At 39.3% G+C, this 26,887-nt stretch overlaps 1 protein-coding gene across 3 annotated transcripts in view; it reads left to right on the top strand.

Annotated features, from left to right (window-relative positions):
* The window catches only part of adck1 (aarF domain containing kinase 1), a 119,298-nt gene that overhangs the window by 63,921 nt on the left and 28,490 nt on the right, over nt 1-26,887 (top strand). For all 3 annotated transcript variants that reach the window (XM_084393195.1, XM_084393196.1, XM_084393197.1), the window contains 5 exons: nt 313-471; nt 956-1,114; nt 4,246-4,362; nt 23,271-23,420; nt 25,809-26,006. In XM_084393195.1, the coding sequence (XP_084249321.1) occupies nt 313-471; nt 956-1,114; nt 4,246-4,362; nt 23,271-23,420; nt 25,809-26,006 (783 nt within the window). The remainder of the gene's footprint in view (nt 1-312; nt 472-955; nt 1,115-4,245; nt 4,363-23,270; nt 23,421-25,808; nt 26,007-26,887) is intronic.

Genomic DNA, 26,887 nt, shown 5'->3' with positions numbered 1-26,887 from the left:
TGTGTATATACATACATATACATATATATATATATATATATATATGTGTGTGTGTGTATATATATGTATGTGTATATATATGTGTGTGTGTGTGAATATATGTATATTTTATGTATAGTTTTTATTTTTTTACATTCTAAAATAAAAATGCTAAACGTACAGTACATAGTGAAATTTCTTAGTTTGGATAAAAGTACCATTTAAATGACTACCTGCTTGATTTTCAGTGTCACAACACCTGCAGCATTCCGGTATGATACTCTTCCTGCCTCGTTCTAGTTTTCTAATCTTTAAACAAAATTTCCTCCTCAGCTCAGCGATCTTTTCATCCAGTTTGACGAGAAACCTCACGGGGCCGCCTCCCTCGCTCAGGTCCACAAAGCAGTACTTCCAGATGGGAGGACGGTGGCAGTGAAAGTACAGCATCCCAAGGTCCAGCGGCAAAGCTCCAAGGACATTGTTGTGATGGAGGTAATTACAGAGGGAGCACGGCTGCCGATGCCTGGCTTCTGATGCCTAATTCACACGCTCTGTCATTGTCACACGCCCATGTATACCTCGATTCTTCTAGGGGCCTATTCACCTCCCATTAGTGCTTAAAAAATAGATTCCATCATTCAACCTACAGTTTTATTCATTTATTGTATTGCAAAAAGCCATTTGTCCATGCACCTACAATTTCATTTGTATCACATATAATTACTCTATTATGGCCAAGTCTTACTCAGAGTCTTGGTTTAGAGGTCTGGGCTTCAGTTTAATGTCGTATACAGTTGTGCAAGTTTTCATATCCCTTCCTGAGATGTTTAGCACTTTTTTTTTTTTTTTGCTAAACATTATGTTTCTTGTCAGGGCCTATAAAACTATATACTAAAATAAAATAAAATAAAATCATCAATCATCTTGATCAGACCATACAATGTGTAACTATATGTTTGCCTGTGTCTTTCTTCAGTTTCTCCTTCAGGTTGTCCACTGGTTGTTTCCAGACTTTGCTTTTATGTGGCTGGTGGAAGAGGCCAAGAAGAACCTGCCTCTGGAGCTGGACTTTCTCAATGAGGGCCGAAACGCTGAGAAAATAGCAGACATGCTCAGGAAGTTCAACTTTTTGAAGGTTTGTGAAAGTGTCTCTTTATGTGGCATTGGGGAATAACTAGTGATAGTCTTTGGGCGTACAGCAGCAATTTAACTTTTTAAAATCTGAGGTCTTGCCCTCGGTTTCACAGACAAGGTTTAAGCTAGTCCCAGACTAAAATGCATGTTTGGGCTGTTTTAACTGAAAGCAACTTACAGTGACATATCTTAAAATATGTCACTGCCATTGTTTTTTCTCAAGATGCACACCAGTGATGTTTTTTTTTTCTAGGGCACGTTTATAAAATCTACTTAAAGGTGCGATGTCACAAGTTTATAAAATCTACTTAAATCTAAGCGATGTCACACATTTTTTTTGTCACATACAGCAAACATCTTCTCACTATCCGCTAGGTGTCTGTCCCCTGAACACACTGTAAAAAAACGCGGTCTCTGTAGACAGCCCAGGCTCCACAAACAGCAACAAAAACAAACTGGCACAGCCTGGACCACGAAACATAACAAACAGCGTTCCAGCCAATAACCGACAAGAATGATTTTGGGGGTGGGAGTTGGGGGGTTAGTGGGCGTGCACATGGGGGTGGAGGAGAGAGAAGCATGAAGAGGGATGTTAGCTAGAGAAGAGATGTCCTAGATAACGACAACGACTAACGTTAGAATTATATTCTCTTGAATTTTGATATGGCCGACACACGACCAAAGAGACGACGTTCCGATGAACAAATAGCAAAGAAGAGGGAAAAGAAGGAACGTGCGAAGTCCCGAATTTACATCGGAAAAGCCTTCGAAAGGGGGTCCTTAATGTCTTAAATTACCTCAGGTTTTAAAATAAATCATGATGACTCGCAGCCAGGTTCACTTGTTCATAAATGGTAAGATTACCTCCTTGAAATGATCAATGATTTTTTTTTTTTATATATATATATATATATACATTGCCTTCATGAAAGAGTTCATTTGCTCACTTTCGTTTGGAACGACTTTTAAGAGTAGTGTGCCCTTCAAGGCTGCACGAATGCCATGAAAAATCGCTTTTCAACAGACTTGAAAACAAAACAAACTTTTTCAACTTTTCAACAGACTTTTCAACTTTCAACTTTCAACAGACCGCTTTTCAACAGACTTCAGCACTACAAAACAAAAAGCTCAGACTTTTTGACAGTTCAACATCTTATTCTGAGAATTTTGTCAACTTTCAAGTGAAGCAAGTCACATTACAAGTCCAACTTAAACACCATACTAGCTTTAACTTGCACTTTTTCACAGTCTCGGCTAGATGCTACACATCGGAGTGCCCTCATATTTATCCCCTTCAAAAAAACTTTGCAAGGTAAATAATCTGTCATAACAACTGCCAAATGCTTCCAGGCAAGTCCCCTTTTCATTTTTAAATGAATAACAAAGAGACCTGGCTGGCCCTGCAGGGTAATAAGAATTGCCTGGGTTCACAACTGCTGATTTGTGCCTCTAATACACACTATTAGCTCTGTCAAAATGTTTGACAGCGGAGCACAAGCCGCCATGTCAGGAATAAATCCCCGGCTCTCCGCATCAGCCTCTCGCCCTGTAAAACAAGCATGATTATACAGCGGCGGCGGTGTGGCAGAGTCGCAGGCAGTTCAGAGCGTGTGGCAGTTCCACAAGGCAGACACTGAGCTGAAAAATGGCTCTGTTTATATGGTGGTAACGGAGGGATTTTTTATCGTTGACGTTCGTTTGATAAAGAGAGCGGAGAGGAACTAGGCTGAAAGAGTGTCGCCGGAGGTGGTGGCAAAAGCCAGGCCTTGGTATCAGGTGGAGGGAAATTATCAAAGAAAAAAAGTCTGTAAATCTTCCTCATTATGAGCAGAAAGTTTTTTAATTAGTGAGACAAGTTGGTAGAGCGATAGAGCACCAGATAAGCAGCGATGTTCAGGAACAGGAAGCTGTCGTATGGAAGAGGAAGGTCATCTGAAGCATCAAGAAAGCCTGCTGCTTTGAGCTCTATGTGCAGATTATAGCTAATTTTGAGCATCTGGCATTATCCGTCACAAAGAATCTTATTGCCGGAACCCATTTTCTCTATTTCACTGTAGTACAGATAGCGACTCTCAGCAGTGTGCAAATTGGCGATTTCGGTGTGGCTAGTTATGCTGCATGCTCATAGTGCACAGTCTATAACTGTTTTCCACAGTTTAGTTCTTTACTGGTGCTTGATAAGTTAAGTATCACTACTACTCTCGCTCGTCGACCAGCGCCAACAGAGGTAACTGATCCAACAGAACCCAATGAAGTGTCTGCACCGACAGACCCCGGCAACATTGTGAATTGGCCTTAAAACCACTCAAAACACCCTTGCAAAAATGTTCTGTATAGTATGAATATGGGTTGTATGAATGTAATCTGGACATACTACATCCATCATGTTGTTACTGTCACGTGACCTACCAGTGTCAGTTGCGTCGCTTCACTGCCATTCATAAATACCCTCCCGTGGCCTCATGGGATTGTAAAGTGTCCATCGAACGCGCACTTCAGAATCTCGCCGGAAGTAGTTGGTCATCCGGGGACTTTTTTCAAATACTATGTATTCGGACATACTACTGTTCTGTTTTACGCATACCATATAGTAGGGAAGTATTCGATTTTGGATGCAGCGTTAGAACTCTCTGTGGTCATTAAAAATCCCAGGATGTCCTTCGAAAAAGAGTAGGGGTGTAACCTCGGCATCCTGGCCAAATTTGCCCCTTGGCCTCTGTCCATCATGGCCTCCTAATCATCCCCATACACTGATTGGCTTCATCACTGTCTCCTCTCCACCAGTAAGCTGGTGTGTGGTGGGCGTTCTAGCGCAATATGGCTGCCGTCGCATCATCCAAGTGGATTCTGCACATTGGTGGTGGTTGAGGAGATTCCCCCCTTCCATATGTAAAGCGCTTTGAGGTCTCAGAAAAAGCGCTATATAAATGTAACGAACGAATTATTATAACACCTCAGGAACCACATAGCAAAGCTTAAAAAAAGCAAACAAATCCAAAATAAGACTTAAATAGGATGTTTTTCATTATTTATTCAACATGCAAATAATAATTAGTACAAATGAAGTAAAACATGGCACAGCTTCCTGCAAAAAACTGCTGAGAATCTGTTTCTTGTTTTGTTTTCTTCCAGATCCCAAAGATTCACTGGGATCTTTCCACTAAGCGCATTCTAACCATGGACTTTGCGGAGGGTGGTCAGGTCAATGACCGGGAGTACATGAGGAAACACGGCATCAATGTCAATGAGGTAAGAGGGACGCCCTTATCTCTGCGTTACTCTGAAACAGAACATCGGTTCTTCAGAAACACTCACAACTGCAGCCCAACAAACGGCACTTGTCACAACTCAAGATCGCTTAATCAGTAATTTCACTCTGCTGATGTCAATTTGAGCATGGAAAAGTGCTCTGGAATGTTAATGAAGCAGTCACGTTTCCTGCTGTGGGTTCTGGAAGCTTTGAAGACGTTTCTCTTTGCCCTGTTCCGAGAGGCTCTGACACCGCTGAAATGGAGGCTGCTTGGTTTGATGAATTATGCCTCTCAAATTTCATTTCATTTTTCTAGCCCTTAGCAGATGAGCACTAAATTAAATCAGGCTCTTTTTCATATTTATATCACAGACTGTTTTTCCGTTGCGGCTGCAATTTATTCTACTCCGCCGCTTTTGTCAGCACAAGGACTCGCCACGAGATCGAGCGCCTTTTTAATTTTGCACTTTCGTTAAGGTGACTCGTGTCTCAGGGTGAATTAGGTTACACACAATGGCTTTGGTTAGAATGGAGGCCCTACAGAGTGAGCTAATCTGTAGTTATGCGGGGCCAGGGGACGACAGAGAGATGAATAAACTTAGGGGGTGACTCTTGTGAGGCCCGGAGGATAACAGAGAAACGGATGCTAATGGGCTATTGATTGATGGACCAGCGTCTGTTCACGCGGAGATGTTTTACGTCACCATTGCCACTGCATTATCATTGTCTTGTTGTTTGATGATGGTTGAGTTATCACTTTGTCAGCTTGCTGTAGTTTAAAAAATATATATAATGCATAAAAAGAAGATGAGCGAACTTCACTCCTCTTAACACAAAGTTTGCAATGCTCTCATCTAAGGGTGGGCATTTTGACAAAAAAAACGTGTAAGTTGTCACAATATCTCTACAAATCACAAATTAGTGCTGAAAATTCAGCCAAATTTTTTTATATATATTAAATAACGTGTGATAATGCCTGTTTTTTGGATCATCTAGAACATATTAACTATACATCATCTCTTTTCATTGTCTTCTCTTTTTATTAGAGCCGTAAAAAGTGGTAAATAGCATAGAAAAAAAAAAACCATTGTGGTATTTGCATTTGGTCTTGGTTGATGTTTGTTGATAGAAAGACGAGAGACTCTTCTATTTAGGTGTTGTCACACTGAAGAATCATTGTCAGAGTCCTCTTAAACTTTGTCTTCACTCATTATCACTCCTGTAAATGTTTATTTATTGGCTCAGATTGAAAATCAGCAAACAGCTTGCATTTCAGCCTTTTATTGCCGATATGATGAAAGTCAGAAAATATTCAATATTCTTCAAAATATCTGAGAAGAAAGAGAGTAATACAGGTTTGGAAAGATGTGAGTGAATGATGACAATTTTCAATTTTGGGGAAACTAAACTCCCTTTAATAACCTTGTTTGGGACACGTCTTCTTCACTGTCATGTACGAATAACATAAGCAGTCCTAGTTGTGGTCGCACTTACACTACAGTATATGCCATCTTGCCACCCAACTCCAGTCGTCTCAAAACATTTTCTATAAACATTGATGCTCCATCCTGTTCACCCAAATATCACATCTTGTTCTGTTCAATATTTTAGTTATTTCACAAGCAGCTTCCTTCATCATATTCCCGGATTTCATGCGTAGCTCTTCCATGGAAGAGAGGGAAAAATGGAAAGCGCCAGTGAGATAAATGAAGAGATTTTTAGAAACGCAGAGCGAGAAAAAGACTGCAGTCGCTGAGAGCCGTGCGAACGCGCCGGCTTTTGTTAAATGACTAAATGGGATCATTTTAGCACCTGCTTTGTTTGTGTCACTCTGTCATTATATTTCCTCCGACCTGTTTTGTCTGTCTGAATTAATATGCACATTTGCTGCCAGTTTGTTTTGCAAAGCTCGCTGAGGCTTTAAACGGCAACCTTTCCTTATCGTTGTACACCCAGGCGTCAGTGAGCCTGACAGACGGGTAAACACAGCCTGAAACCGGTCTCATAAGCCACCGAGCCATGCTTAAAGGGCACCGCACACCTTTGAAAGACGGAGGAGGGAACGGTCGGCGGGTGGATTGCACATCAAGCATTTATCACACCCCCCTCTCACTCGCACATACACACGAGTGCACATAACATTTATTTTCCTTTACGCGGTGTCACACACAACCACTGCTTGGATTTCTTCTGCCGAGCCATTTTTCTTTTTCTTTTTCTTTGCAGATAGAGGACTGGGTTATGGGCGGCACTGATTAACTGATGCTCCCTGGTACAGTGTGGCAAATGAGGACGCATTTTAAAAGAAAACGGCGTACAAATTTTATGCAGAGCTTGAAAATGCAATCAAAGGGCTCGGTTCATCAGACTCATTTGGAGTGGTGCAATTTAGTGAACGCTTCCGCTTATATTTTTCCTCTCTCGTTCTAATGTGTCGCCGTGCGCGCGTGTCTCGTCTGCTTTGCGAGTGCGTCTGAACGCTTTTAAGAGGGTTTTAGAGGTTCGGGGGAATGAAAGCGATCGCGGTATTAGCAAGTGTGCCACGTGGCCGCTCAATGGGGTTTTGCTAAAGAGACGCTCTCCATTGGAAAGGTTGAAAAGGCAGTACAGCCTGCTTGCTTAAAAAGACACTTTATTTTGAAATTGCTGAGCTGTGGGGGGTTAGCAGAGCCGGTGGGAAACAGAGCTGGAGGCTGCGAGAGGAAATGAGTCTGCTCTCTGGAAGGGCATCTGAGCAGCGGGACCTGAAGACTATGGAGAGCATATTTTTGGTGCCTTAAACTGCGCCCACCGTCACGGTTTTGCATGAAAAGCAAACCGAGTGCTTTAAATTCAAGGAAACAGAGCAGACGTGTATTTGAAATATATTTGAAAATATCTGTGTATATACCGTAGACCCCAAAAAAGACACTTAAGCCACTCTCAAATATATGAATGTCTTCATTGTATAACAAAATATTGAACCAAGTGTTATTTATTTTAGTGGGAGAAAAAGAGAATGCTTTCCATAGATACGTCGTGATTTTTAGTGTTTAATTTTTATCCTTTTGTTTGTTATGTTTATTTGCTCGCTCAGTGTCTTTTATGGATTTCAGTTCTTGTGGTTTTATTGGCTTTAAGGACCTTTAAAATTAATGAAATAATTTGAAGTGTAATGCGGTCAAGACCTGCCTGGAAGTACTTTAGCAGTGTGCTTATCTTAGAATGTTTGTCAACCAATCAGAATTGAGCATTCAACTGCCCTGTTGTATAAATGTATTCATATTTTATTGTACGTTACTGTAAGTTGGCTTTATATGGATGCTATACTTCCATTATTCTGTCAGTTTGCATTTGTTTAGCACTGAATCCATTCGAATAATAAACTGGACACATGCTAATTCTATAAGCACTATTAAATTTCAGTTGGTTCGTTGGAAATCCAGGCAAATAGGGGAAGAACCTTTGGGAAATTAGCTGTGTGAAATGCCAATCACTGTTAGATTTCATGCTGTCATTGGATTTTGTGGCTCCCAAAGCATATGTTGACACATGTTAGAATGAGAAATTGTGGTGCTGTGCAGAGCTGTACGTGCATATAGAGGACAACAAATGGACATTTTGTGTTGGTTGTAAACTGAATGTAAATGGCTGATTGGAGGGGATGAAAAGAGGGAAAAATCAGTATTAGTTTTTTGTCTAGTAAAGATTTACCGGTAATATTTAATGAAATGTCGTCATAGTGCGGTGCTCTTTATTTAAAGCCATCATGAAATTAAAATTGACAATGATTTTTTTTTTTATGAAATATTGCAGTATTTATTATAAATGATTTATCTTATCATTATTTATTTTTAAAAACAGGTATTTTAATCTCTTCTCTGCTCTGATGATGTGTTCACTTGCGTGAGGGCGGGAAAACTCACATGAGATAAACAGCAATAGCAAACCACAAGGATCCAACAATCCAATCAATACCCAATGAATCTAAATCTTTCCTTGTTCTAGAATCCGTTTCACTTGGATATACATTACTATAGGGAAGAAAAGACTATCGCAACCTCCGTATCATGCTGACTTTAATGTAAAGATGTCAATATGTAGTGGTGGTGTTGTTTTTTTCCTATGATGTAATTCCTACACTTAAAAAAACACTCTTAAGCCAACCTAGTTTTGCTGGCTTCCCAATCTGGCCAGGCTTTTCTGGTTTAGCTGGCTGGTCTCCAAGGCTTAATGTTATGTCAATATGGAACACTATCTGAAAATGATTGAAAATGGCTTGAAGTAATTGCGTCCACCATGGAAACTTCAGTCATCTCTTCTCCCTGGACACCCTCACTTCCCCTCAATCTTTCACTTGCCCTGTGCCTTCCTCTTTCGCTCTTTTTCTCTCTTGCATATAGAGGTCAGAGTTTCATAATATCAGACTGAGGCTACAGTTTTACACTTTTTTTTCATTTGACAGACTTTGAGTACCTGATAGTTGAGGCACATAATATACAGTATACTGAGACTAATCTGTGAAAATTCTGTTTTCTCTAGGTCTTTTTCTCTCTCAGAGTTTGAGAATACTTTTATAGAATCAACCGCATGCAAAATGTTCCTCCCAGATGCGACCAGAATAAGTGGTAATGATTAAAGTCAACGCTATATTAGCCAGCATCACGGACGATCCTGCCCTCCGTAACCTCGACCATTCCCCTTGCATTACTCATTAGCCACCGGACAGCCTTTACAATGCTCACAAAAGTAAATAAAGCAAACAGTGTAGCCAAGCGCTTTATCAGGGCCGCATACTGGCTCTGGCATTAGCCAATGATGATGAGAATTATTAGACAGCTGATGGGATAGATACAGAACATAATAAATGATGGAGTCTACCTCTGAAAATGGATAGAATTATTAACTGGCTCTGGCATCTGCGAGCTTCTGTGTGGGAGCTGGCGTGCAAGTAATCAAAAGATTGATGATGGCTGGAATGGACTTTTCTCTCTGTGTTCTGCCAACGTGCACAGAATGTCGGAACATTTTATTATTTTCTTTACTATCCAGATCTCGCAAAGTGTACAGACATTGTAAATTAGCTTGAGCTAAGGAAATCCCAAAATGCATTGCAACAAGCTCAGCGCAAAAAAATATATCTAAGAAAAATCGAGAAATGCAAGTTAATAGATATCTTTATTAAATAATAGAAATTGCTACTAATAAATAAGGTTGCACTATTTTGCCTAATACTTAAAAAAAAAAATTTTCTTAGAGTATTACAAGGCATATCGTTAGCCTAAGAAATTGACAATGCCCAGCTCTATCAGAGTCAGTTGTGAGTCTAGTTTCCGATTATTTATTCCTGTTACCGGTAATATTTATTATTAAATACATTTCAATAAACTTTTATTTAAAGGAGCCGTATGTAAGATTGTGGCCAAAACTGGTACTGCAATCACTTACTGTAGAGTGGTGTATCCCCTCCCCCTCCCCATGACTCGAGGTTGCCAGATAGGCTGCAGGATCCAGCAGGAACGTAGGCTGCTACGGAGCTGTGGTAACTAGAGCAGAGCTGGCAACCCCGATGCCGAAACACTACTGACTTCATGATTGGTAGATAGGTGGAGGGTGGCGCTTCAGGCCAAAACACAAGATGACAACATCAACATCAGTTGAGGGCTGCAACTTCACTTTTTAAATGACAATATCCTGGCCGGACTACTGTTGTCAGTGATATAAGTATTTGAAATGAACATGATTTCTTAATGTCTAGTGACATATCAGGGCCATTTTATGATTAATTGAAATACATTTCTTACATACACCTCCTTTAAATAAAAAATGTATGTATTTATTGATTAAATTATATTTATTAGTTATTTGACCAAAACATAAAATTCTGTCATCATTTACTAACGGATATCTGTTAAAAACCCATTAGCAGTTAGCTAAGGCCTTGTGTCCACCAAAGCATTTTTTTCCCCGATACTAGTGTATTTATCCAATTTTTTAAAACGCAACAGTGTGACGGGGCACTGAACGTCTGTTTCATGCTGAGCGCTCAGGGTTTTTAACCGGTTACTGAGAGTTAAAGAATGTTCAACTTGGGGTAAATAGCAGCGCTCATAACTGTCACTTTTTACCCAGCCGTCCAATCACAGTGGAGGAGGGGCGGGACAAATACCACACCGACCAACCGTCATATTCTGCTTGGACAATGATAAGAAGCGACAACAAGAAGCTCATCTCTTCATCCAAAACTAGTGCCAGAGCAAGTACATTACATTGTGTCGACATTTTTATATTCAGAAACTATAATACTAATAACAGTACCGCAGATATTCCATATCATAGCACATCGTCTCAAAAAAAAAAAAAGCTGTGCCGTCAAAGCGCTCTCAAACGCCCTCAGCAAGGCGTTTTCAGAAGAGCGCTGGCGTTTTCAGCTGGCTTAAAACGCATTGGTGGACCCGTGGCCTAAGAGGGTGTAAACTATAGTATCCAGTGTGTCTGTTGGGGGTGCTTCTCAATCGGAAGGTTGCGTCTTAGTAAGGCTGCATATCTCGGCTGCCACTTCATCAAGCTCCGTGAAAGGCCGTCTCATTTTGAAGGATCCTTGGAAGGCAGCCTTCGTTTTGCGTCCCCCATTCAGCTCATTTTGAAGGATGCATCAAGTGTATCCTTCACGTTCTTTAATCACCCACCATCCTTTGCACACATTCCAATTGACGAAAAAGAACTGACGGAAAAAGTCAGCATTGAGCTTGTCTGATTTCATTATCAAATGTAAGACGAAAAATAATGTTTTTGGAAATAAAGGCATACGTGTGCAAATGAATCACTTAACGCTAAACTGCCAATAATGTAAGCCACTGAGTAACCACAAGACTGGTGGTTCAAATCCCATCTGGCCAATCCTTGTGGGTCAGGCAATGCGAGGATTTATCTCTATTAGCAGCGATTCCTACATCACAGTGAATTGAGCGCTCTTTAAATAGCCACATGAGCCTTTGGGCTGCTTCTGAGAGTCCTCCTCTACTCCACAAGGTCTCTGGAGGGCCCTGGATCTGTTACAGCATCCATGCTGCTCTGAGAGAGACTGAGTGTGGAGGGGGAATCAACCCTGATGCTATTTTAGCCTAAATACTTTCGTAGTGTTTTTTCATCTCTCTGGCTCTCTTCCTCCTCTTAGAATAAAATCGAATGAAATTGGAAAATTATTATTATATTTATAATGTTTTCTATTTTTATTTTAAATTTGGCCTTGTTTTTTTAAAAGGGATAAATGGAAGATGACAGGAAATGATGAGAAGAGGAGGGAACGTGATGGGCTAATCATATGAGATTGACTAAAACTTGTGTTGCCTACATGAGCACCACAGCAAAGTGTGTCAGAGCAGGTTATCGAACTGCTCGGCCATTGCTCTGACCTGATTTCTGTTGTTTTTTAGTGAATTATGAGTAAATAATGCGTACAATAAATGTATGTACTATCCATTGACACTACACAACACATACATGTTTCAAAAGTTTGGGACCAGTATGATTTTTTAAAAATGTTTTTGAAAGAAGTCGCTAATGCTCACCAAGGCTGCATTTAAATATTACTATTTAAAGTAAATGTTTTCTATTTGAATATGTTTTAAAATGTAATTTATTCCTTTGATCAAAGCTGAATTTTCAGCATCATTCAGTGTCACATGATCCGTCAGAAATCATTATAATATGCTGATTTGGTGCTCAAGAGACATGTTGAACACAGTTGTGCTGCTTAATGTTTTTGTGTGAACTGATAAAAAATTTTTTTCAAGATTCTTGATAAAGTTCAAAAGAACAATATTTATTTGAAATAGAAATGGTTTGTAACATTGTCTTTACTGTCTGTACTGTAATAGATGTTGATATTATGCTGATCCCTGCCCACCCTGTTTTCCAGATTGTGGTCTCATCCAATAAAAAAACAAAACAAAAATCATCAGCTTTTGGTGGCGCAACTTAACTTGGCAAAAACGAACTTCTTGAAGAGGTGCGTTTCGCTGAGTCATGTAATCTTCATTCACACAAGTGCGCTTTCCTCCATGATCTGACTGGGCCTGGCAGAGTGTGCGCATGTGTTGATATTATTTCTGTGATTATTATGAAGTATGTAATGAGGAGGTGAAGATGTGCAGCTGTCACACAGAGCAGAGCCAAGGCGCTTGTCAAGTGTTGCTCCATTTCAGCGCCTATTAAAAGCCTCAAACTCCATTATATTCCACAGGAAGTTTAGTCCCCTTTGCGAGACGCTGTTGGTGAGGTGCTCTCAAATGATTCGGTTTGTCTCAAAGAGTCATTACTGCAATAATAAGGTGTGAAATACTGTAATCCGCATGTTCTGAATCAAACCAAATCTTTGACTGTTTGGAACCACTTGATGTTTGTTTTTTATTTCCTCAGAAGTGTTTTAGACTTACTGTTGGATCAGTTTGAGCTCTGTGCTGTGGCGAGTGATGTAGTGAGTTTTATGAAGAAAGATGCGTGTGGACACACAGGTGGTGGACACTGTATAAAAACAGCAGTGTTTTTTATACTTGTTTGATTTTTATAGGAAGATCACTTGTCTGACTTGGAGAAGGTTTTTAGTCTAGTCAGTTTTTGTGTTCTTTGGTTTTGACATGTTACGACACTATTGGCATGTCATTTTGACCAAAACAACAATGAACCCTATTCTAAAACAAAAACAAATAAATATATATTTTTCAGAATCTCTTACCTTTTGTATTTAATAAAATAATGCAATTCATACAGGTTTGGAACACGAGGTTGAGTAAAGGATGACCTAAGGTGAACTACCCCTTTAACATTAAAACTAAATACCACTTTTAACCACTTGTTTACCAGCATCCTCACAAAAAAAGACTGTGAAGTTGCTCTGCCATCTTTCAGCGTCCACTTGACATGGTCCAATCAAACATGACGACTGTGACACTGAAGTGTGACAGTGAAGAATCCGTCTCCTGCTGCAACACACTCTCTTCACTGTCGCCCCGTCCAACCCACCAGATAACAAATAGAAAAGACGTAATTAATTACCATAATTGAAAGACGGTGTCCCTTTGAGATCAATTGTTTGCGGCGCTGGTGGCTCTTTCTCCCAGTGGTCACTGATTAATGGGATGCAGGACTGTAAATGGCCTCTCAGTAATGCTTCGTGTTGTTATGCATTAGTAGCTTGTAATGGAGGACTTTTTGTTTTCCCAGCTCCGCCGCACTCTGCCTGTCAGATCGCTTGCCTCTTTAAGGTGACTGTGAGTCGTGTTTCTACACGCCGACAGTGCTCGGCGCTGACAGTACAAAAAGCCTGCGCTGGCTTATCCTCCTGCTGAAAGGGACTTGTGGATAATGATACAGTGTATAATTGATATTATGAACACAGGCCTTTTTTTTTGTCTTTTTTTTTTCCCTTCTTTTTGCAGAAGGTGTTGTCAAGGTGCCGGAACGAGCCGTTCCCTGGCTGCATTCATGTGTGCGTCGCGGTTGTCAGTATTTAGGTCAAACAGAGGCGTCCTAACAGGAAATCCCGACTGACAAGCGCAGTGGAGGTGAGATATTAAAGAAGACAGCTTGTCTTAGAGTGGATGACATGCTTGAAGATTGAAACAAACACTCCTTTCAGTACCTGACGCTCAGCCCGGGTCTGAGCCCTGGAACTACACTCAACCACCGTAGTCACACATAATGCTCAATCATCCCGGACGAGACGTCATAAATGGACGTCATATATGGTTCTTCTGTACACAAATGTACTAAAATTGTGACTGGCGTATTGTGGCACGCGCTTAGGTTCTTAAAAGCCGCCAATCCAGCTATTAAACAAGACATCTTTGGTTACCCAGGCTATGTCTAGAGACCCAGTGCATATTTGGACCAGTAAACAGCCATCCAGAACACCCTAGCAACTACCTAGTAACCATGCACAATATATTGATACCTTTTTTTATCGGTATTGTTTGACATTGGGTATTTAAGTGTGCATATTGAAATTACCTTAAAATAATTATGTATTTTAATATCATTTTTCTAAATAAAACTGTTAAATGTAATCTTGTAATCTAAATGTTGTACTGTATATAATGACATTAACATTGATCAATTGAATTATAGAATTAAAATCTTAATCAGTTTGAATATTAATGCATCCCTAGATTATTTTCTACCTCAACTCCACATAAATTCTAAAAAACATCTGTTCTGAGAGGCTTGTGGTGACTGGCGGATGAAGAATACATAAGTTTCAGAGAGGCCTAAGCATTTGTCATAGACATTTGTGTATGTTGTGTCGCAGGTTTGTGGAAGGGAGAGATTGACTACGTCAGAGGGGTAGAACTTCTTATCTCCCTCACAGATCTGTCAATTCAGCTGCACATGTGCCAGCCGCTGAGAGCGGCTCATTAGATTTAGTGCTGCGCTCTGTTAAAAGCCTTTCGCTTTGTCTTGCCCTGTATTGATCAGCGCAGGGCCAAGATTACAACAGGAAGGTTTAAATAAATCAGCTTTTTTTAGAGTTAAATCCAATGACATTCGCTTTATATTGTCTCTGTAAATAAGAAGATGAAATCGGCTCAGTTGCCCAGAATGGCGAGTGTGAGGGACGGATTTATCTGGGTTTTTTGGGTGAATAGCTGGCTGGTCATTCAGAGAAGATGAGTAAGTTGGGGCAATCTGTTCTAGTTTTTGATACCCTATGCTTTGCCTGCTAAATTACTTTGAAATGCCTATTATTCACTATCCAATCAAGTCCTGATGGATAAAATCAAGTCCCGTCCTACATTTTTACTCACTGACGATCTTGCTTCTCTGTAAAATGGGTTGCAAACAACATTTCACGATTACTTTATTTTTAGCATGTTATACTGTTTGTCAAAAACCAGCTTTCATTTTGTGAATTGTCCGTAACACTTTGTCCACTGCATTTTAACACTGCATTTTTCCGGATTGAAAGACAGAACGTATATCAGGTGTTTTTTCTATCTCTTTCATCGTTCTGCTGTGCCACAATGGCACGATATTCACTCGGCCGGCAGAAGAGGTCCATATGGAGACTTTTTTATTCTGTGTCAAGAGCCCCAGTAGGAGTAATTGCATCGTCCCTTCTGAAAAAATTCAATCTACTGCGACACGACAAGCCAGCTGTGTTCAGCTAATGCTCAGGTAGACATCATCCGCTCAGGCCGTCCTCACAGGTAATAACACGTGCGCACATACGCTCTCAAAGGCACCTCCGTCTTTCTGTCCCCAAAGAGAGCTTCTCTGGCAGGTGATTTCTTTGTGTCCTGTGACACGGACCACATCCTCAAACGAGTTGAAAGGACGACGAGATTCGTCTCACGTTTCTAGTGCTAGCTATTTTTACCATGCTGTTGAAAGGAGCTGTCCCTTCCCTGAACCCCCCTTTGCAACATGGCATGCAGGAGACGTGTGAAGACGGCATGCTTCTAAAGGGCCGACTCCAGCATGAAAGGAATCCTGTGCTGAGTCATTCTGACTAGGTGCCCGCATGTACGTGTGATCGGTGCGCCAGCCCCCCCCCCCCTTCTCACTGAAACTTCAGACACGCATTCGTTTGGTGTTGGCCGCTGGCAGGAATGCCCCACTCTTTTCCTCAGCTTCTTTGGTATGAAGTGCTGGTGAAGTTGTCAGAGCAGCATGGCCCCTTGTCGTCCCCCTGTGGATGGCGCGCTCTGATGCTGCCAGGGAAACGGACTCATCGGTTTGGTGAAATGGGACAGAAAATATGATTTATTCTCTGCGTGCACTCACTCCTACCTCAGCGGAAGCGGAGGGGGATCCTGGGAAGTTGGGAGAGAGGCATGGAGGGAGGAGGAATTGGAGGATAGACAGGACCTTTATTTGCAATGCTGCAAGCTAATTTTGCACTTCATTGATGCGTTAATTAATCAATGCCAAATATTTGTTGTCGTGATGGCCTCCCTCCAGCAGTTGGGGTTAGCAGAGCCAGGTGACCTTATATGGATTTTCATTTTCTGCCTATTTCCTCATAAGATGAAATTGATAATTTTGCTGTTTCTTCTGATATATTGAGATATTGACTTAATATTGACTTTATTTTTGTCCTAAGTATATATTGTATATATTGGATGCTTGAATATGATTGGTTGTCGAACGTTCTAAGGTGTGCAATTATTTTCAGGGAAACATACGGCTAAAGTAGTTCCAGGTCTTGACCGTATTACAGTTCCAAATCACTTCGCCAAATGATTTCAGTTATTTCAAAGGTCCTTACAGCCTACAACACCAAAAGAAGCAAAAGCCACAAAGACACTGACCAAGCAAATAAATATAGTAAACAATAGGATAAAAATGACAAATGTTTCCATGTGTTTTTTTGCCACAAAATTACGTTTTATTATCTACTGAAAGCATATACTCTCTTTCTCTCGCTCTCTCTTGCACTCAAACGTGCTGTTAGCGCTATCAGTAAAATAGTTTTGCAACTTAAAAGCTATAATACATTTATCACTAGCGATGTAATAACGGCTCTGTTCTTTGATGGAGCATGTAAACGTACAAGTTTTGCTTTTAGCAAAGACGCTGCTGATGAACATTGTTGAGAGACACACAGATTCAGGTAATTCATTGTAGCGAATTAGCTCAAATGAGGGAAATAAATATTAATAATTAATCATACTGGTTATGATCAATTATTACCTACACATTTTAAATCGCCCAAAAAGGGAATACATAGCCCATGTATTTGTATCTCTATATATAGATAATTAACTACAACAAATTATAATCAACTATGAATATACAGATAGGCCTATAGATCACATTTCAGAATAAACTTTAACAGAATTAATTTCACATCGAATAATCCATTCGTCCACCGAACCGACCGTATACGATCTTCTTATCAACTCTCAAGAAGGATTATTCTTCTTATAAACTCTCAAGAAAGGTCATTCTTCTGATCATGAAGAATTACTTTCCTGTTCTATAAGATTACTAACTGTACTCAACAATATAAATGCTTGTAGCTTAAGGTCACACATTTAAGAGACTTTGTTCGGTGAGCAGCAGACAGAGACAGTCAAGCATATAATGGGTTTTAATAAATGAAACTATAAAACATACGACTAGCCTACATTTAAACAAAGAATATATATAAACAGAATAACGAAAGTAAAGAAAGAAAGAAAGAAAGAGCAGATAACAGAATGGCAAAATATCACAAACAGTTAACCTTTGAGAGCCAGCAAAGAATCAAATCACCTTAAAGCAGGGGCAGATCATCTCAAACGCATTTAAATCTCTATAGAAATAATACTTGCATGGATCTTTGGTGCTGAGCAAGAATGCGTGTGTGAGTGTCGGTCCTCAGTGTGTCCGTGAGTTTGAAGCGTTCTTTCGGTTCTTCCGGAGTGTGTGTCGTTCGCGGGAAGTTCAAACGGTTTACTTGTAAAGAAAAGTCCATTTCACTCGTAGATAGAAATGAACGAGCATGAGACTAAAACAAGGCAAGAAGCCAGAGATAAGACTGAGACAAAAAGCTAAGAAAACAGAGGTAAAACACAAAACAAAACTCGGAGAGAGGACAAACTTGGAGGGAGACGATGAGCCACCGTCACCGTTCTTTAAGGAAATCTTCGTCCACACCTTTTTTGGGTGAACTGACCAATAACACTCAGAAAACTTTGAGTGGGAGAGAGTCTCTTTGTCTCCTTCTGACAGCCTAATTTGCATGGTTTATTGATGGTGTTAGAATTCCTAATTTCTACTCCAAAGGATGGTAAACATAGTATAATACATTTTATTGTAACCTACTATATATATTTAGCTTAGGCAAACCGAGAGGTTTAATTCGGTACCAAGATAGATATGTCTGGAAGATACAAAATACATTCTTATTCTTGAAAATAAGCACTTAGAGTTCAACTAACACAACTAGAAAGTCATAAGTAGGCTAATATGCGATGGGAAACATACATACATACATACATACAGGAATATATCATATAGATTTTGGAATGACTTATATTCTGAGTTAAACGAAAAAGTTTGGAGGTGTTTCTGTTTTATCTCTACCATGGCACTAACGTGTCAATGGAGCAATTTGATCCAGACTCATTGGCGCTAGGACTGTGATTTACATGAAGGAGTCCAATAGGTTAAAAGCTTTCTGAAACTTAGAATGAATAAGTCATTGTGATTTCGTTAAGACGCTACATCATACACAACTGATAACTTTCTCTCTCTCTCTCTCTCTCTCTCTTTCTCTCTCTCTCTCTCTCTCTCTCTCTCTCTCTCTCTCTCTCTCTCTCTCTCTCTCTCTCTCTAATTATTGCATTAGTCTGCTATCAGTAGATCAACCCTCCGTTACTAGCTCTAAAGTTATGTTTTGGAATTAGCAACAGAGGCTTGGTATTAGATGCGCAAGATATTAGCTTTTTAAGGACAAAAACGTGACAAATTTCTTGAAATACATCATCTGAACAATAATTTAAGGTGTGGTAACCGTATTCTAAGCGGAAAAATTAGCCGCGTTTCCATTACCTTTCAAATTGCGCAAATTGAAATTGCGAATTGAAAATTCGCCCAATGGAAACACGTAAATTTAGCAAAAACTCCCATATATCGCAAAAAAGGTTTTACACTCGCATGAGGTGGTTTTTCAGGCAATTCGACAAAGGAAAATTTCGCAAAACTGCAATGGAAACCGTTTTTGCGCATTTACAGGTCACCTGACGTAGATAACGCGGTACAGAAGACAAGACAGAGTTCTTTATTAAACTCATAAAAGGCGAAATAATTACGGGAATACTGGATTCTAAACCACAAAGAAATGCCACAATTAAGACCTTGAAGCAGATTGGAGGGAGAAATACCCAGAAACACCTCAGCAGCCATTAATTTCCTTGCCATTAATGCTTGGATAAAATGCGTACATCTCCTTCCATTAAAAATACTGGCTAGTGCGGTGGCTGCGATTATATAAACTTACCAACATCTGTTGCCAGGATTTTTTTTAAAGGACTTATTGCAAGAGGAAAAAATTACGCTTTAGTCCCATAACATCGCTTAATGGAAACACCGTTATTCACAATCGTTTTTTATCTACATTTAGAAAATATCGCAAAAGTTTTGCGCAAATCTGTAATGGAGGAATATATATATATATATATATATATATATATATATACACTCTCCTAAAGGATTATTAGGAACACCTGTTCAATTTCTCATTAATGAAATTATCTAATCAACCAATCACATGGCAGTTGCTTCAATGCATTTAGGGGTGTGGTCCTGGTCAAGACAATCTCCTGAACTCCAAACTGAATGTCAGAATGGGAAAGAAAGGTGATTTAAGCAATTTTGAGCGTGGCATGGTTGTTGGTGCCAGACGGGCCGGTCTGAGTATTTCACAATCTGCTCAGTTACTGGGATTTTCACGCACAGCCATTTCTAGGGTTTACAAAGAATGGTGTGAAAAGGGAAAAACATCCAGTATGGGGCAGTCCTGTGGGTGAAAATGCCTTGTTGATGCTAGAGGTCAGAGGAGAATGGGCCGACTGATTCAAGCTGATAGAAGAGCAACTTTGACTGAAATAACCACTCGTTACAACCGAGGTATGCAGCAAAGCATTTGTGAAGCCACAACACGCACAACCTTGAGGCGGATGGGCTACAACAGCAGAAGACCCCACCGGGTACCACACATCTCCACTACAAATAGGAAAAAGAGGCTACAATTTGCACGAGCTCACCAAAATTGGACAGTTGAAGACTGGAAAAATGTTGCCTGGTCTGATGAGTCTCGATTTCTGTTGAGACATTCAGATGGTAGAGTCAGAATTTGGCGTAAACAGAATGAGAACATGGATCCATCATGCCTTGTTACCACTGTGCAGGCTGGTGGTGGTGGTGTAATGGTGTGGGGGATGTTTTCTTGGCACACTTTAGGCCCCTTAGTGCCAATTGGGCATCGTTTAAATGCCACGGCCTACCTGAGCATTGTTTCTGACCATGTCCATCCCTTTATGACCACCATGTACCCATCCTCTGATGGCTACTTCCAGCAGGATAATGCACCATGTCACAAAGCTTGAATCATTTCAAATTGGTTTCTTGAACATGACAATGAGTTCACTGTACTAAAATGGCCCCCACAGTCACCAGATCTCAACCCAATAGAGCATCTTTGGGATGTGGTGGAACGGGAGCTTCGTGCCCTGGATGTGCATCCCACAAATCTCCATCAACTGCAAGATGCTATCCTATCAATATGGGCCAACATTTCTAAAGAATGCTTTCAACACCTTGTTGAATCAATGCCACGTAGAATTAAGGCAGTTCTGAAGGCGAAAGGGGGTCAAACACAGTATTAGTATGGTGTTCCTAATAATCCTTTAGGTGAGTGTGTATATGTGTGTGTGTGTGTGTTTGTATATATATATATATATATATATATGTATATATATATGTATGTATATTTATTTATTTATTTATTTATTTATATATATATATATATATATATATATATATATATTTATATATATATTTGTATATGTATAATTACAGTATATGTCTGTATGCAGTATGTATTGAAACCTTAAAGTGTAAGTATCTCTTCTGGCAGCAGCAGAGCGTAGGCAACACATCTCTTCTTTTTTTTTTGGAGACAAAAGGCACAGGTTTTTGCTCATGCTGTTTAGATCAGATTTGTTTAAAAAGAGTTTTTGCCTTTTTCATTATTTAGCCTTTATCCAAGTAGCAGCAGTGTGAAATATTACGTTTTTGATATTGCATGTATACAATCAGATAAGGGCACCAAGCAATGACCTATAAAAACGATTCACTTCACCTTTAAATAGCCGTACCCGCTTTCTCTTTCCCTGTATCAAGTTCACTTTGGTCCACACAACTCCTTTTAATCTGCCTTTTGCATACCCTTCGCATGGCGCCCTGCCTGGGGATATTCGTCTGCATCTTCCCTCCAAGGGCACTGTTGATGAGCTTTTCTTCCCCTGCATCCTAAAGTGTTTATTAGCATAATAAAACTCCTCTTGCTGTCTATGCATGCCCAATCAGGCCTTCAGGGATCCTCCGCCATCCCGGGACGCATTGCTTTTAGTATAGTGATTATTATTGTGAGCTTTGGGTAACTTAAGGATCTGACTGCATGACCTTTCTGCGAAGTTTGCACACTTCAGTCAATATATATATATACGTATTTTTTAAGTATGAGAGCTGTTGATTTAGAAGTTGAGTGAATTAAACAGAAATAAAGGAGAAAACATATTCATTTAATTTATTGCACTCATTATAATGTTAACAGTGATGTTTGTTGCAACTTTTTTTGTGCCACCAGTATTGACTACGACACGTGTCCGTCCTCACAAGAGCCTTTGGTCATTCATACGGCCACATCGTCATTGTTTAACATTTTGGATGACATAATGGATTTAGATCACCACTTTTGCGAGCTACACAATCTCAAAAAGCAATTTACGATGATTCACAACAATTCAGGGCTTAATAAACTCCCAGGCATTGTGCATATGTGTGCGCATCCATATACGTGCATGTTTATCTGGGCATGATCGTGCCACGGAATATACATCAGCTCAACTACAACAAAATGTCCTATGTGTCACAAAAGTAGCTAGATTTGCATTTCCAGAAGAAAATACCAGTGCTTGTAAAGCAACAAAAAAGTGCTGTCCTGTAAACAATGAAAATATGAATGAAAAATGTAACAATTAAGCTAAACAATTCAAATTAATGTAAATTATTGGGGTAAACTCTATATGGACACCAGCCCGGGGAGTATGAATAAATGCTTGATTTATTCTCTGTGCTTCAGACTGACATTTCCTCAACCTACTTCACATCGGCTCTCTGCATTATAACATAGCTGAGGGGAGATGCTTATCGCAACTTATCTTCAAAGAGCGAGAGTGGGTGGAATAATTGCATCGGGGGTTGTTTTATAATAAATACTTTCTCATCTGTTGGGCCACAGCATCTTCGGGAAAACGTTTTACGTCATTTTAAATGGGCTCCTTATTTGTCTGCCCCCAGACCCTGCATAGCAATGGAAATGTACCATTTATGTTATGCATTTCTGCTATTTCTGCATTTTTGTTAATATTGTTTGTCTTTTATGTTGAAAGGTTGTAAGTCTTTTCCCCCCATGCTTCTAGATCAATTACTCAGCTTAATATATGTACTCCACTTTATTTTTTGTGTGTTTTTTTTTTTTTGACTTTTTTTTTTTTTTTTGACACACTAAAGCACAATGTTTTGGAGCACATTGGCTAATTACAAGGCCATGAGTCCAATTTGTAATACGTGTAGGTCTTTATGGTGCATGTTAGTTTATCTTCTTTGTTGTTTGTTTTTTAACCCTCTATTGCACACATTATAAAAGCAATGAATGTACAAATGTGAAATACCTGATTCCGATTTCTTAATTGGACATCTATTAAAATCTTTTAAATCTCTATTAAAAACTAATTTATTAATTATTACAGATATAGGTAATACTATGTAACTACATTTTTTCTTCAGGCAACATTGTGCAAAGTAGGGTTTAACAAAATAACATTGTATTTAAATAAAGATTTGCCATTAACACTTTCATTTCATAGTCACTTTTATTTATATATATATATATATATATATACATACACACACACACATATATATATATATATATGTATGTATGTATGTATGTATGTATGTGTGTGTGTGTGTATATATATATATATATATATATATATATATATATATATGTATGTGTATATATATAGATAGATAGATACAGGGGCTAGATCTCCTGTTAATGTGTATGTATTAACCTGTTTTTTGTATCTCTCTCTCTCTCTCTCTCTCTCTCTCCCTCTCTCACGTTCCCCTTCTTACTCCTTCCTTTCCTCAGATCTCCCAGAACCTGGGCAAGATATACAGTGAGATGATATTCGTCAACGGATTCGTGCACTGCGATCCTCACCCCGGCAACGTGCTGGTGCGAAAGTGTCCTGAAAGCAATAAGACGGAAATTGTGTTACTCGATCACGGCCTGTATCAGGTAAGACATCGGCCGAGGCCGCCACAGACTCGACAGAGAAGCAAATTCATCACATATTACACCCCATTATTCACCCGCTGGCTCCCAGGTCAGCTGCGCACTCAGGCCTGTATATGCTGCAGCAGACTAAAAGCATTTCATTTAAGTGGCCCTGAAGCTCCAGTGTGTTTTAGGAACTGCACATTTCCACCTCCCACTTATTACAAGCTCATGCAAACACACCAATACACACTCTCCTGCAGCTCTCTGAACCTCTCTAAATAAATCTGTGGAGATAATATGATGATAAACATGAAAAAGGCATTGTAGCAATGACATTTGGTTGCTTTGTCCAAAACACTGATTCATGGCATGTCGTGTTAAGTTTGTTGAAAGCCATGGGTTGTGTGTGTCTGTGTTAATTAAGTGGAGTGGCAAAATGGTGCAGTCCTAGTGGTATTCCAGTGTATTCTGTTTGTCTCAGTGAGGGATGTGCTGGCCTTTAATTTAACCCGAAGCAGTTAATGAGGCCCACAAGATTTAATGTTAGTAACTATAAAGTAATCTTTTTCTGTAATACTAACAACATAATGAGAAACAAGTTTTCATTTTCTCAACTGTCTAAGACTCTTTAGATAGATTAGTTACCTCTTTCCCTGCCATTGATGGAATTTTCCGGCTTTCCGTGTTTTCACTTTTATATGTTAGGGGGCGCTATTACACATCTTCTTGAAAGAGAAGCAGAAACAAGCGATAGCATATGTAATCATATGCTTATTTAAAATAACGCGATCATCAACATTCAACAGCATATAAATCAAAACTGCCTAAAGTTACTGAATGAAATGTCGACCCAGGACGAGCAGGACTGTGAAGCATTAGGGGTGTTGATTTGACTCAATCTACTCCATCTATGTTTTGATCATTGTTCTGAATCACATCTGGATGTAGTCTTTGAAAAAGACATAATTTTCTCAGCTTTTTGCTTAAAATGTTGCTTTTTTTATGAAACTTACCCACATTTAAGTGTTGATAAAATAAAGAATGCATGAAGCTAGAATAAACGTTTTGGTTATTTTTTGTTTGTTTGTTTAAAAGCAGAGGGTCTATTTTTTCTTTTGATATATTGCATGTTCAGATATTATAAAATATTCTGTTGGCCATGAAATTCTTGTGAAAATGATCAAAAATGCTGGCGGGGAAAGAGTTAATTGGTGTTTGTGATTTTATTTATTTTCTATTTATTATTATTTTTATTTATTTTTCCCGTTTTTACATTTTAAGTGTGCACTACCATTCAAAAGTTTCAGGTCCGAAAAATAATAGGAAGAAATTTAAACTTTCCTTCAGAAAGATTAATTAAAATACAAAATGTTACAAAAGGTTTGTATTTTAAATAAATGCTGTTCTTTTGATCTTTCTATCATCATAAAATGTATCACGTTTTCACAAATACATTAAGCAGCACAACTGTTTACAACAGCATTAGTAAATAATGATAAATGTTTCTTAAAGGTGCATTGCGCAACTTTTCATGTTAAAAATACCCGTTTTTCTAACCCATACATGCTTAAACAATTGCCTGATGGGCTGAATGAGCCCTTCTATGATCACTGCGATTGCCTCTATAATCCTGTACAGTAAAATAAATAAGAGGGATTCGGGACGGAATCGACTGGGCGTGACGTCATGCGCGTTCACGCTCGCCTGGCTATGTCTGGCAGGTTTGTGTATTCGCCGCCATTATCCGCATCAGCGAAGACAACTTAAGCGACTTTTGCAAAAGTAGAAGATGGATTCAAAGAGACCGGCTTCTAGTTCATCCCAAACCCCAACGCAAACTCCACGTAACCGCGTGCACAACTCTGGTTGCAGTTTCGCGTGTCGCCAGAAGGGGGCATAGTTCTGCAAAAACTCAGAGACTTGCGCAATGCACCTTTAAGCAGTAAATCAGCATATTAGAATGATTTCTGAAGGATCATGTGACACTGAAGACTGGAATAATGATGCTGAAATCATTTCAGCTTTGAATAAATTATTTGAATATAGAAAACAGTTTTTTTTTTTTTTTTTTTTGGTAATACAATTTCACAATATTACTGTTTTTACTGTATTTTTTTTAATCAAATAAATCCAGCCTTGATGAGCAAGAGAGACTTCTTGAAGAGTGTAAACATGACTCGGTTGCTCTGTTTGTTTGAACATCTCAACCAGCCTGATTTTTTAGCTCAACCAATACAGTGAATTTGAGGCAGGGACATCTTTTTGGGTTAAAGAACATTCGCTAATTTTATGATTCCGTTTGGTGGCTCTAGTAGGGTAGAAATAACACACTTTTACTTTCAAGCTTCTATTGCGTTTGTTTAAAAAACCCAAACACTAACAGAACAAGTTGTGTCTCTGTCCAAGGTGCTGAACCAGGACTTCAGGCTGGACTACTGCAGGCTGTGGCAGAGTTTGATAAAGGGAGACTTGAAAGGCATAGAGCGTTACAGTAAGCGTCTGGGCACAGGGGATCTCTACCCTCTCTTCGCTTGTGTCCTCACCGCCCGCTCATGGACATCAGTTAATGCTGGCATCAGCCAGACGCCTGTCACTCAATCTGAGGTAATAATCTCTAAGCATTACTTATACCGTTTATTTTGAATAATACAAGGGTGTTTTGATCAAAGTTTGGACACACTTACTCATCCTTTATTGATACAATTTTCCACATGCAATAACACACAAAAAAATCTTTAATTTTAACTTCATCAAAGTTTTGCTGCGGTGCTTTTTAACCTGCTGGACAGTGTTTGTCCTTATCTGTCCCATCCAATTCATCCATGCATACACTGTAAGTGGCAGTCTGCCATTGTTAACTTAAAGAGCTATTTCTACCTGATTTAACCCATAAGAATAGTTGTTTTATTGGTATAAATTGATATATATATGTTGGTCAAGTGATGTTAAATAATGTTTTTTGACTTTAATAAAACCTGTTAATTTACATAGATGTTACCATTTTTTCAGTGATCCATTTATACAAAGGCATAATTTATATTTGCGTACAAAACAGATTTGAAGCACTTCAGCATAATCGTTTAAACTTCATATGGTTTTTAAGATAATGAGGAACATAGATGCAGTATCTAAACTTTTTACTGGTAGTGTATTTTTGCTTTTAATCTTTTTTTCAGGGACAAATGCAAACAGTTGCTACATTTGCTTAATGTAGTGGTAAGTTAGCAATAACCTCTTCTTCTGCAGGCAAAAAAAAAAACAGGGTAAATTGAGATTGTGAAAACTGAGGTGCTGGTTAATGCCTTACAGTTGTTAGTGACCACAATAACACCTGTTGACCACATTACAGAACGATGCTCACCTGTCCTCTCATCAAAACTGAATAACTAGCTGTCCAGGTGGCTGGCCTGGTGGCCAGAGGAGTGTTGTTGGGTCAGTGTGGCCGTGGTAGAGGGTTTCTGAAAGCCAGGCCTGGCCGGGATTGG

Source organism: Rutilus rutilus, assembly GCF_951802725.1.
Source record: "Rutilus rutilus genome assembly, chromosome: 21".
Classification (NCBI taxonomy): Eukaryota; Metazoa; Chordata; class Actinopteri; order Cypriniformes; family Leuciscidae; genus Rutilus; species Rutilus rutilus.
The sequence above is the reverse complement of the archived record's forward strand: the minus strand, read 5'-3'. Positions and strand labels throughout refer to the sequence as shown.